Consider the following 13,488-nt stretch of genomic DNA (forward strand, 5'->3'; position numbering starts at 1 on the left):
GATTATTCAGAGAAGAAAATCATATTCCATCTTAGATAAAAGATGCCGCCTATTTCTATAAGCGAAGCCAGTGCTACCAAGATGCTTTCAGATGCTTTGAGCAGATTCAGGAATTTGATCTAGCACTTAAAATGTACTGTCAAGAGGAGCTCTATGAAGAAGCTGCTGTTGCAGTGGAAAAGTAGGTGGTTTTATTCTCTCCCTCCCTTACCCCTGCTTCCTGGGGCAGCCTTCTCTGGGTGATGTCACCATGTTCTTCCATAGTGGCTTGACCATGTCACCCTTCTTCCACTTGAGTGGTGGTCTCGGTGCTGGGTCAAGAGCTTCTTGAGAACAGGACTCTGTGTTCTCCATGCTCTTTATAAGCTTTGACACGGTCATGAAGAGAAGGGGCTGCAGAAGAGGTTGTATATAAAATGTGTATATAAAATGCACAGCAATTTTGTGCTTAGTGACGGTTCTGTCCTCTCACCTTTACCTGCTGAGATTACAATTTCACTAGTGTGTGGCTAGATAAAGTAAGAGCACTAGTGGGCAGTTAGGATTTTGCTTCATTGTGATCTACTTGTAGATGCTCAGCTATGTATTTATAAATATGTATATGATAGGTATGTGCACATACCCTCAGTTTTAAGATACATAGGTTTCATACATGACCCAGTGGAGGCCTCCTGAGCCTTTAGCCTAGTTGCTATTCCAAAGGGGAAGAGGAAATGGGTGGGTTTAAAGCTTGACAAGGAATCTAGAAACAGCATGTGGTTGAGGCCCCCAAGAGATCTCCCTCGTGGTGTTAGAATCTGTTATTCTGCATTTCTGCTCAGCAGGGGTTTGAGTCTCCTCTCGGCTCCTGGAAAAGTAGGCTACATACTACATGTGGCAGTTTTACTTAAGTTGCCCTGTGCTGTATTTTGGAGGAAGTTTTCTATTGGTGCATGACAATGAGTTATGATTTGGGTCATCTTTCCCTGTAGGTATGAAGCAATGTTAAGGAGCAAGACTCTTCCCGTATCCAAGCTCTCCTATTCAGCCAGTCAGTTTTACTTGGAAGCTGCAGCAAAGTACCTGAGTGCAAATAAGATCAAGGAGATGATGGCTGTCCTCTCGAAGCTGGACGTGGATGACCAGCTGGTGTTCCTGAAGTCTCGGAAACGGCTCGCAGAGGCCGCAGACCTGCTGAACAGGGAAGGCCGGAGAGAAGAGGCTGCCATGCTGATGAAGCAACACGGCTTCCTGCTGGAGGCTGCCAGGCTCACTGCCGACAAGGACTTCCAGGCCTCGTGTCTGCTGGAGGCTGCCCGCCTCAATGTGGCTAGGGACTCGGATGTAGAACATACCAAGGCCATTCTGAGAGAAGCCCTGGATCTCTGCTATCAAACCAATCAGCTGTTCGGCATTGCTGAGGCCCAGTTCCTGCTGGGGGTGATCCTGAAAGACTTTCAAAATCTCAAGGATGCCTTCTTCAAGTTCGACACTCTCAACCACTCGGCTGGCGTGGTGGAAGCGCTCTACGAAGCCACCAGCCACTGTGAGGCTGACCCTCAGAAGGTTCTGGCCTTGGCTCCGGGGGGCTTGGAAGTCCTCCTCAATCTGGTCAGGGCCCTCAAAAGAGTGACCAACAACGCAGAGAAGGATATGGTCAAGTTTTGCTTTGAGTTTTTTGGGATTTCTCAAGTGGATGCCAAGTATTGCCAGATAGCTCAGAATGACCCTGGACCCATATTAAAAATAATTTTTGATCTGGATTTAAACTTGAAAGAGAAGAAAACAAAAGATCATTTCTTGATAATGACTGACCAAGTGAAACTGGCCCTAAACAAACACCTCTTTAGCAGGCTGTGTCAGATCACGCAGAGCCTGCTGGGGAAGACCTACCCGGGCATCTGCCTGCGGTTCATTGTTGGCTTAAAATGTGAGGACGGAAACTGTGAAGATTACCACAGGCCTCTGCGGCGTTGTGAGGCCAAGTGTTTGGTTCAGTCGAAAATGCACCAGGTGGCCATCAATGGGCTGCTTTTGGAAGCCAAGAAAGTATTCCCTAAAAGCTTAGCTGAAGAACTTGAACAGGTTGATTATATTCTGTCTGCAGATAAGTATGGCCATTGCAAATCCTTCCTGAGTGTAGTCTTCCCTAAACATTTCCATCAGCGAGTGTTGTCCGAAAACCCCATGGCGTGCAAAGAGATCCTCAAACCCAATTACAAGTCCTTCCGATCCTACAGGTTTGCTCTAAAGGAGTACATCTACTTCCTGTTTCAAAACGAAAGGGCGCGAAGCCGCCGGGAGTCTACCGACCTGTGGCTGAGCGCCATGCAGGCCTTCCTGCTCTCGTCCAGCTACCCCGAGGAGTTCGGGAAGCTGCTCCACCAGGAGGAAGACAACTACCACCGGGAACTCAAAGCTCTAGCGTTGGAGAAAGAGGAACGGGGCCGGGGCCGAGGCAGCAGGATGAAAGGGATAGAGGGGAAGTTCGGCATGCTGGCACCCAACAAGGATGACGAGAGCACCGAGAAGACCCACCTGTGCTTCATCCGGCTGCTGGAGAATTGCATCGACCAGCTCTACGTGTATAGGAACCCAGAAAACTACAAGAGGCTCTTTTTCCGGTTCATGAACGTCCTGGTCAAGAGGTGCAAAGAGCCGCTCATCCCCAGCATTGGGAACACGGTGGCCCTGTTGGAGTTCCAGTTCGTCCACTGCGGCGTGGTCCTGGCCCGCCTCCGGAAGAGCGCCATCCTGTGCCTCCCGAAAAGCTACATCGCGCTCTTGCACTACTGGGAGTTTCTGTTCAGCAAGAGGGACAAGGAGTTCGGGGACGTGTTCTCCATCATTCAGGACTACAAACCGAAGGATGTGACAAGAGCCATTCAGGATTTCCGGTTCCACCTCTCCTACCTCGTCAAGGTGCTGTGCGGCTACGAGAATGTGAACTTCAACGTTCTGCTCGATGCCTTCAGTGACATAGACTGTGTGGTCTCCGGGGAGGCGGAGCGGACCCTGGTGCTGTGCTTGGTGATGCTGGTGAATGCCGAGGTGGTCCTGCAGCCGTTCTGCAAGTCGCTCCTGCACCGCCACTTCCAGGAGATCGAGAAGAGGCTGCAGCTGATGAGCGTCGACTACCCAGACCAGGTGCCCGAGAGGCTCCGGGACGTGGTGAAGCGGGTGCTGATGGCGGCCGATGTGAAGTCAGTGGCCGAGGCGCTGCAGGACCTGCTCTTTGAGCGCGATGAAGAGTACCTGATGGACTGCCACTGGCGATGGGACAGCGGGCACACCAAAGGGGTCACGGTCCGCGGCCTCTATCACGAGGAGGTCAAACTAAACCGCCTGCTCTGCGTGGACCCCGTGGGCTACTTTGCCGAACCAGAGTGTGAGTTTGGTCAGGATGAGACGGATGAGCTGGCCTTGGAAGACCGAGACCACCTCCTGGCCACCATCCTGTCCCAGAAGCAGAGGAAGGCTTCCATCCAGCGGAAGTTGAGGAGAGCGTGCCTGGTGGTGGCCCTGTGCATCAGCTGGAAGAGGAGGGTGAGTGCCCAGATGGGGTGTCCCAGGGAGGAGACCAGGGAGCCTGGGACCGGGATCTTCAAAAAAGCCGACGTCGACAGGACCCAGTGCGACCTGTGCGGGGTGAAGTTCACCCGAAGTCCTGAGAACTATTTCAGCCCCAGTAAAGCCTTTGAGGGAGAGACTTCAGAGGCGGTGGCCCTCTCCGAGGCTGAGCTGGGTGACAAGGAAGGTCGGGAGAGGAATAGCGAGTCTTATGAGCATCACATCCACCTAGAAGGCCACCAGAGGCAGCAAATGGCCTACCAGAAATACTCTGAATTTTTTCATGAGAAGGTGGACCCGGCCATTGACGAAGGCAAGCTGGTGGTGCAGGACATCGAGCAGAGCGTGTGGATTCGTAGTCACCTGGGCTCCAAGGAGCACAGCCTCATGCTGCAGAGGAAGGTCCAGGAGAACATCAGGAAGGTTTCAGACGCGGTGGAGGACCTCTACAGGCAGAAGGCCTGGGCTGGCGGTAAGGGGCCCTCGGGAATGGGGGCCCAGGACGTGGTAGAACCTGGGCTTTGAGGACACAGGTCAGAATCAAGCCCTTTGTGTTGAGGCCTGACCTGGGGTCATGGAACTTGGCGTTTGCAGAAATACAAGTCAGGACTGTGTGTTCTCAAATTAGAACAAGGCACCATGGTTTGGACCACCCTTTCCCCAATGAAAAACTTCCTGATTATCTTGGGCTGGGCTGGTTCCCCTGGCCTTACAGACAAGAATAGGGCTTGCTGCCTAGTTCTACGGAGATAATATAGGGAGAATGTTTAAAGTCTTGAGGAAACTCTTTAAGCTACTGATTCATTCATTCATGATCATTTCTTGAGCTCCTACTCTGTGCTGAGATCTGTAGGTGCGTAGCTGGTCTCTTCCCTTTAGGAGGGTCCTTAAGCCATACCCAGTGTGAGCCCTTAATGATAAGAATGCTAATGGGTCTTTGAATCAGATTTCCTCTAACCTCCTTATTAGCTACTTCTTAGCAACACGGAATGGAAGTTATGTTCCGTACAAAGTGAGTGAAATTGAATATTTTAGAATCATTCCATAATTCAGACACTGCAGTTTAAGGTTTAACAGACACATAGGAATGGTGCTGGGCTAGCATATAACCGCAGTTTATGCTGCTGGTGGCAGAAGGGGGCCGTGGGGCCTTGCCTGCCGTTTTCCTCAGGGGAAGCACAGAGATAAGCTCTGGGGAGGCAGGGGCTTTGGCTCTAGTTCTGGGTGTTTGAGGCCCTATGGCAGCCCCTTCACTCAGAGCCCTTGTTCTTTGGTTCCCACAGCTAAGGAGGTGATGACTCGACTGGTCAACGTTCTGATCCCATCAGTAAGGGATGCGAGGGAGTGGCTGAAGAAAACAGAGCTGCACCTGAAGGAGGAAGGTAAGGAGCCCTTTGTCCTAGGACTGCGCTCTGGGTCCCATGGTTCTTGGTTCTGCTGACGTTCAGGTCAGGCTGACGTGGGGCTGTCTAGGACATCAGCATTGACCACTGTCTGTCTAGCACCACTGCCCCGCTGAGCGAGATTATTTGTCACACAGTATCTGAGCTTCTCCACCAGACTGAGGGTTATTCTGGGTTTATGTTAGTTGTTTTTTCAGAAAAATCTTTTGCCACTCGAGCTATTATCAATGCTGGTCGGTCACTACTCATACTCAGAACAGTGACTCCCAAGGATGCACAAAGCATTGCAAAGCCATTCCTTGATAAACATGTTTGCATATAAGTTAATGATTATTAATGTGTGTTTAGTGTGTATCAGCGCTGTCCTGGGCTTGGGATAGAAAACAAACAGAATCATTGGGGCAGCTTGCAATTGTCTTCCCACAGAACACTGAAGGCTGTGTCGGATGAGTCAGACTTCTCTCCCGACAGAATCATCTTGCCAAGTTCTATTTGATCTGGAAAGTCTTCTCTCTTGCCCATTCCAACTGCTGCCCCCTCCCCACCCGCCCACATTTTTTCTTGCTCTGAGTATTTTGCCCGGCCCAGGTGGCCCTTCTTTAAGTCCTTTTAATCTAGATGCTACTGGAAACTGCAGTAGCATCTAGAGCTGGGGGGACTGGAGGGCCTTTGGCACAAATGTCTATGCCAACAACAAAAATCTGGAACTATTATTTCAAGATGGAGGTAACTGACATATCAAATCTAGTCTGTGGTTGAGTTTGGGTTTTGTTTGATTTCTTTCATTTAAAGGGCCTCTAAAAGAAGGCCAAAGGAGCCAGCCTGTAAGAGAACTTAATTCCAGAGACGAGGGCTTCCCTTGGCTTTGGCTCATCCTGGGAAGCAGCATCCGTGCTCAGATACATCCTCACTTTCTGTCACCCTGGCGGGAGGCCTTTTCCCCTTTAATTTAAAACAATTACAGAAACACGAGGTTTTACTAGGGTGTTATGTTTTGCAGTGGAGTGGGGAAAAATCACCATTCTGCACATTGTTTCTTTCTTTTTTTTTGGTTTTGTTTGCTTTTTAAATAGGAATCGTTCAGGAAGATGAATATGAAAATGAAATTGAGGACTTTGGTGAGCTCCGTCCTAGAAGGCGTTCACGGAAATGTGGAAAGCAGAGAAAATACTAGGATCCACACAGCTGCTGCTGCCTAACCTTCAGAACATTCCGTCCGGACTTAGAATTCTGAGTGCTGGGGCAGAAGAGAAAAGAATGTCAATTAGCATAAAAAAGTAGGGGAGTCTAGCAACCTCTTTGCTTTGTGATATTGCTCCTTCCAAGGTGGCTTAGGGTCTGACTGCTCCCTCCGAGCTGGACCTCTAGTGCTTTCCCAGTTCAGGCCTAGCAGTATTAGCTCCCTTAAAACTCGTCAGATGAGAGGAGCCATCACTGAAGGGAACCGTGGGACTCCTCCCCCAAATCCCCAAGTTATCTGGCTCAAAACCATCACGACATGAGTCAGTAGGAGGGACACCCCTCACCTCAGAGTTGCCGCTTCCCTGGGCCGGGACATCCCTCCAGGGATTCCCTCATCTCCTACACGCTGCAACCAGGGCTGTGTGTGCCCAGGTCTGTGTGGGCCCTGCCACCGGCCTCTCCTGACCCCAATCCAGTCTGGTCATCTCCGAGCCTACTTGTAGCATAGTTTGTTTCGTCATATAGGTTAGCCTTTTCTCTGTGGCAACTTTTCTGCCCCCCCTCCCCTGCCATGCCCAGCTACATGTGCAAGTCATGGTTAGACTACCTCACAATGTAGTCAAGAATCCCCCCGTGTCCTTTGGGCGGCCAGGATGGGGATGATGCTGAGGGCCTTCCAGCCTGCCTCGCCAAGGTGGCCCTCACTCCGCCTCGGCTGTGGGATGACATCTCTAAAAGTGTTTTGTGTGTAGCCGTGTATGTCGTTTCCTTGGTTCTCCCTGGCAGCTTGTCATTCTAGCTCAGGTTGACATTCTGATGAGTTTTCTCCCACTGAGCTCACCACGTGGGACAGGGGCAGCCTGCAGCGATGCAGGTTAGGAAGGTGGACAGTGTAGTAGGCCGGTCGTACAGTGCCAATCCATAGGGACTCAGCTGTGAATCACTGCCCGCGGCTGGGAGGCCCGTAAGAGGAAGGGTGGTGGTGGGGGGCGTCTGTGTGCAGGAGGTATTGCTCCCCCACCCCACTGGGCCAGCGGCCATCAATAGGGTTCCATTCTGGAGGCCTTGGTGCCTCTCTCGAGATCACTGCCGCCGCTTCCCCAGCCCCTCAGCTGGGCTTGGAGCAGAAGGTCAGGCTCCCCCTCGGCCCTTCATTGTTTTGTCATCACAACGGAACCGACTTTCCACCCACGTCGTCGCTGCTGCTTTTGCTGCTCATTGTTGTCACTGTCTTTCTAAATGACTATTTCCTCAAAATGTTTATGTTTCTAACTTTTATTAGTTATGTTTCTAATTTTTATTCTAGGTGTTTTTTATAAACTTCACTTGCCAGATAAACAACCCCAATCAAATCTTGCTATATTATCACATTTTATAAAGTTAAATCATTTCTCTTATATGCTGCCGTCCCTTTGTTTATTTCCGGTCCCTGCGCAGAGAGTGAAGGGGTCAGTCTTGGGCTGGTTCTTTCTGGTAGCTGGTTGAGGTGGGCCAGAGCTTGCTGTGCCTCCTAAAACTAAGGCTGGGAGAAAGAAAGCACAGCCTGGCACTCGCAGCTGGTCGCAGTGTCCCTTGAGGGCTTGCCTGTGCAAATTCTTTCCCATTTGGATGCTCTGAGCATGAGGTGTGGACAGTTTGGTCAGTGCAGTCAATTGGGACCCCGCCTTCTAACATTGCCCTGGGAGGCAGGGGACCTGGAGTCGAGTCCTTGTCCTGCCCCTAATGAGCCAGTAACCTGGGGTGAGTCAGATCCATGAACACCACCCTGGGGTGGGGGTGAGAGATGGAGATGGGGAAGCAGTGTGATGGACATGTGGGCTGCCTGGGGGCATAGCCAACTGGCCCCAGTTTCCCCCTTTTGGAAATGAAAGGTCTAAGGCTTGGATACCCTCAGGTCTTGGTTGTGTGATCCCAGCGTTTGCTTGTGTTGGGTGAGCAGGATGGCTGAGTCTAAGGAAGCAAAGTGTCCTCTGGTCCTATGCCTCAGGGTCCCAGAGGTTCGGGTCTGGGAGAGACAGTGCTGCTCCTTATATGTCAGCGCCTTCTAAAAGAGCCGCCTGGAGAGAACTCCCAGGGAGCCATGTCCTCAGCTCACCTGGCCCTTAGAGTGTGGGTGTGGGACTGTGGGCAGAGAATCAGTAATTCCCATCCATGACCCAGTCCTGAGGCCCAGTCCAGTAGCAGGCACTTTGGTGCCCGGGCCTTGCCTGGAAGTCCAGGATGGGGGTGTGTGTCAAGGGTCCCCAAGACCCTGTCAGTCTGCCTTTGGAAGGAAAGGGCTCCAGCCATCTCACCTGTTTTCCTGGCCGGTGGGGGGGCGGGGGGGGGGGGGCGGTCCTAGTGCCCTAGTACCCTGAGAGATCCTAGGACCCACCCTTGGAAACATCCATTTGTCATCTTAGCCACATCCCCTCGGGACCCTGACATCTTGCTGGCGGGGAAGGGCTTTGCCAGCAGTGGAGACTTGGTTGCCAGGGCAACTGGCAGGAGGCATTACTCTGACTAATGTTACAGGGTTCTCTCTGCTCAGCTCCTCGGTCTGGTTCCTCTGGGACACTGGCAGCCAACACTGCCAGCTGTCACATAAGGACAGTCTGCCCCTAACATTTGTGGGGCATGGGGTATGAAAACAAGAGGCCTCTCCCCCATCCCTTCTCTTCCCACCCACCCTTTGCTTCATCCTCACCGTGAAGGACTTCCCTTGTGTGAGTGTGGACATTCCAGCCTCACTGCAAGCTCATCATGTATCCGCACCCCGCTCCCCAAACAGCCGCCCTGGGCCACCCCTGCACCCAGCACATCAGCAGGGAAGAGGCTCAGGAATATTGGGGGGGAGAGGGTTCTGGGTACTAGATTACAATCTGCAGGGGGCTGTGGATATGTCCTGTTTTTGGACATTTGGGGCACAGTATTTAGCTAATGACACAGCATTATGCCATTTTTCTTGGCCATTTTTCCTCCTGTGTCTATCTCCTTCAGGATCCTTGCAGGACAAGGTTCCAACGTTCATAGATTCTCCAGACATGATAACCATCTTAATCTTCTCAACGCCTTTCTCAACGCCTAGCTTAGCGGGCACTCTCTCTCCCTCTGGCCTTCTCCTGCAGGCCGATCCAGTGTATAGGATGCCTCCAATGTGTTCTTGGGTCAATGTCATGTAACTGCCAGAAACCTGTGTCCCTGGGGTCATCCTTAAGTGTGTGACACAGAGGATGGGAGCCATCTCCCTACCCAGCAAGCACCCTAAGGGCACAGAGGTTAAAGTTCATTCTTCTCGCAGCCGAGACACAGGCCTGCCCACAGCTGCAGACAGTTGCTCCCCACTCCTCCCCACCTGCTCCCCGAGGGGGAGGGAGAAGCCATCAGCAAGGTAGCAGGCATTGCTTAGGTGGGTTGTTTAGAAACCTGTCTCCGGATGCTGCTGAATTCTAACCCTGTTCAGAATTCTGTGTTCTCTGCTTAAAGCCCCTGATCTTATCCTCCTCAGTGGTGATGGGACCTGAAATCTAATGGGACCTTCTTGTGGGATGGGTTGCCCTGAGGACACAATACTTTCATCACACTATCTTTGAAGTGAGCCATCAGATTGAAATTTAGCTTCTCACACTGGGAATTTAGATATATGTTTTAAAGTCTCCGAAAAACAATACAAATGAGCAAACAAAACAGAAACAAGCCCATAGATGCAGAGAAGATTTTGATGGGTGCCGGATGGGAGGGGAGTTAGGGGAATGGGTGAAAAGGGGGATGGACAAATTGCCAGTTATGAAAACAGTCACCAGTATGTAAAGTACAGCATCGGGAATATAGTCAATAATATTGTAATAGCTTTGCCCTGACCGGTTTGGCTCAGTGGATAGAGCATAGGCCTGCGGACTCAAGGGTCCCAGGTTCGATTTCGGTCAAGGGCATGTACCTTGGTTGTGGGCACATACCCAGTAGGGAGTGTGCAGGGGGCAGCTGATCGATGTTTCTCTCTCATCGATGTTTCTGACTCTCTATCCCTCTCCCTTCCTCTCTGTAAAAAATCAATAAAACATTAAAAAAATATATTGTAATAGCTTTGTATGGTGTCAGAAGGGGGGATCACTTCGTAAGTTATATAAATGTCTAATCACTGTGCTGTACACATGAAACTAATATAACAGTGTATGTCAACTGTTATATTGAAATTTTTTTATAAATCTTTATTGTTGAAAGTATTACGCATGTCCCCTTTTTCCCTCATTGACCTCTTCTATCCCACCCCCACCCTCTGCCCCAGGCCCTCACCACCCTATTGTCTGTGTCCATGGGATATATATATATATATATATATATATATATATATATTCATAATCTTTGGTTGATCTCTTCCCACCCCCCCCTTCCCTCTGAAATTCCACAGTCTGTTCCATGCTTCTATATCTCTGGATCTATTTTGTTCATCAGTTTATTTTGTTCATTAGATTCCACATATGAGTGAGATAATGTGATACTTGTCTGAAATATTTTTAAAAATTAAAAAAACAAAACACAATGAAGAAGAGGCTGTTCACATGCAATCTTAACAGGGAAAAAAGTCCCTGAGCCCGTTTGGGGATTTATAAAATGGAGTTTGTAGCTTGGCTGTGATATCATCACTCTCCCTCCCCTTCCTGTCTTCCCCAGACGGGCCACGGATGGGACAGGAGCTCAGGCAGGGCTCTGCTTCCAGGGCGGGCGGCGGTGGTCACGGGCGATGACGAGCCCTGGGGACAAAGCTGGGTCAGCTTTTGGTGCCCTTTATGGAGGTGGGGACATTCCCAAGAGGGCTTTGTTCCCAGGGACCCAACCTTCTTTCAGAGACTGAGACTATTTTTAACCCGAGTTTTTGTGATTCTGCAGGACAGCTGTTTCAGGGAAATATGTAGGCCAGTCTGTGATATTTGGAGTCATCGTTTTAAGGTTAAGGAGTGGGATGGGGGAAGAGAGTGAGAATAATTGTGGATTTCCGGAGGCGGTGTCACGGAGTTCTACAACTGCAACTCCAAGTTACTTCGAGGCCACTTTTGAGGGTCCGGAGGGGCTGAGCACATGAACATCTTTTTGTTTCCCTGCAAGTTGAGGGTCAATTTCTGCCCTCTCTCAGTCCCCATTTGCTATTTCCAAATCGTGATGCCGCTAAGATTGACAATGCCAGGGTCGGAGTGCCGGGAGAAGGGCGCCCTCACAGTGCAGTGGGAGCAAACTCCTTACTGCCCTTCCCAAGGGCACTTCAGTCTCTACTCGAATTAAAAAAGGAACTCACCTTTGGATTTAGCATTCCCACCTTTTTGTTTATTATTTTTAAAAGTAGTAAAATACACATACAATTTAGTTTCTTAATCACTTAAAAATATTTTTATTAATTTCAGAGAGGAAGAGAGAAAGAGAGAGAGAGAGAGAGAGAGAGAGAGAAACATCAATGATGAGAGAATCACTGATTGGCTGCCTCCTGCATTCCTGCATGCCCTCTACTGGGGATTGAGCCCAAAACCCGGGCATGTGCCCTTGACCGGAATCAAACCTGGGACTTTTCAGTCCCCAGGCCAACGCTCTATCCACTGAGCCAAACCAGCTAGGGCAGCTTAGCCATTTTTTGCACATACAGCTGAGTGGAGTTGAGTACATTCATGTTGTTTGTTGTGCGATTGATCTCCAGAACTATTTTTTAATCTTACAAAATGGGAACTCTGTCCCCATTGGACATCTCCCATCTGTCCTGTCCTCAGTCCTTGGCCACCACCATTCTACTTTCCGTCGCTGTGATTTTGACTACTCTGGGTGCCTTATATAAGTGGATTCATATGGTATTTGTATGTTTGCAACTAGCTTATTTCATAAAGAATAATGTCCTCAAGGTTCACCCATGTTGTGACATGAGGCAGAATTTCCTTCCTTTTTAAGGCTGAATAATGTTCCATTGTATGTATATTACTAGCACCCCTACTTTTAGGGATTTATATTAGAGAGACAGTCCTACAAATGCCCAAGTAAATGTTCACTGCAGAAGTGTCTGGGAGAGTCCAAAGTTGGGGACAAGTCAAGCATTCAGCAGGGGCATGGCTCAATATCATGACTGTGCTCTAGGGTTCAGAAAGACCATGTGTCCATATGCAATAGGGCAAAGGTCAATTTCTCACTGAAAACTCAAGCTAAAGAGGAGGCTCTAAGGTTCAAGTCACTTTTGTAAAATTAAAAAAGTAATTCCAAATTGTTGGAGGTAATGACCTTGAGTATTCTGTAAGACTTGGACTTTTAAAAATAGTTTGGAGTATCCTGGCTGGTGTTGCTCAGTGGTTGAGCATGGACTTATGAACCAGGAGGTCATGGTTCCATTCCAGTTAGGGCACATGCCCGGGTTGCAGGCTTGATCCCCAGTGGGGGTGGGCAGGTGGCAGGCAATCAGTGATTCTCTTTCATCATTGATGTTTTTATCTCTCCCTCTCCCTTCCTCTCTGAAATCAATAAAAAATATTAAAAAATAGTTTGGAGTATATTTGTGGTCACAAAAAGTAATGAATGTATTTTTAGAAATCAAAATGGAGAGGTGCAGGAGGGTGAATATTTGTTGCTCAAAGAGGTGGTCGGATATGAGCATGCTCCACCCACTCAGGAGTTTACAAAGAGACATGAAGAGGTGGTGCTGTGTGTTCCATGGCGATGATAACGCAGTAGGAGAGGATGCTCTTCTAGGCACCCCTTGAGGTCCTTCCCAGGTCTAGCCTGGTCCTCTGCTTCTCATCTAACTGACCCCTGCCGAACTGGTGTGTGTCTGCAGCCAGCTGTGAATGAGAGGGAATCTCAGCTTCCTAGGTGCCCATCATTTACACCTTGAACTTTGTCACCTGATCCTTGTGTGCCCTGCTCTTAGTAATCTTGGCTCTAGACCAGTGGTTCTCAACCTTGGCTGCACATTAGAATCACCTGGGAATCTCTTTAAAATCCTGATTTCTGGGCCTTATCCTCCGGAAATTCTGTTTCTTTGTTGTGGGATGAGGCCACAACATTAGTAACAAAGAAGCAGAATTTCTGGAGGATGAGGCCCAGAAATCAGGATTTTTAAAAGATTCCCAGGTGATTCTAATGTGCAGCCAAGGTTGAGAACCACTGCTCTAGACCAGGGATGGGCAAACTTTTTGACTCGAGGGCCACAATGGGTTCTTAAACTGGACCGGAGGGCCGGAACAAAAGCATGGATGGAGTGTTTGTGTGAACTAATATAAATTCAAAGTAAACATCATTACATAAAAGGGTACGGTCTTTTTTTTTTTTTTTTTTTTTTTTTTTTTTAGTTTTATTCATTTCAAACGGGCCGGATCCAGCCCGCAGGCCGTAGTTTGCCCACGGCTGC

General features: G+C 49.4%; 1 protein-coding gene across 3 annotated transcripts in view; it reads left to right on the top strand.

Annotated features, from left to right (window-relative positions):
• Window positions 1-7,531, top strand: part of TRANK1 (tetratricopeptide repeat and ankyrin repeat containing 1) — a 100,409-nt gene extending 92,878 nt beyond the window's left edge. For all 3 annotated transcript variants that reach the window (XM_070391729.1, XM_070391728.1, XM_070391730.1), the window contains 4 exons: window positions 36-181; window positions 972-4,021; window positions 4,833-4,931; window positions 6,026-7,531. In XM_070391729.1, coding sequence (XP_070247830.1) covers window positions 36-181; window positions 972-4,021; window positions 4,833-4,931; window positions 6,026-6,126 — 3,396 coding nt within the window. In that variant the 3' untranslated portion in view covers window positions 6,127-7,531. The remainder of the gene's footprint in view (window positions 1-35; window positions 182-971; window positions 4,022-4,832; window positions 4,932-6,025) is intronic.
• The last annotated feature ends 5,957 nt before the right edge of the window (window positions 7,532-13,488 follow it).

The sequence above is a fragment of the Myotis yumanensis genome, unplaced genomic scaffold (assembly GCF_028538775.1).
Source record: "Myotis yumanensis isolate MYYU_CA2020_CCGP unplaced genomic scaffold, mMyoYum1.0.hap1 SCAF_14, whole genome shotgun sequence".
NCBI classification, from domain to species: domain Eukaryota; kingdom Metazoa; phylum Chordata; class Mammalia; order Chiroptera; family Vespertilionidae; genus Myotis; species Myotis yumanensis.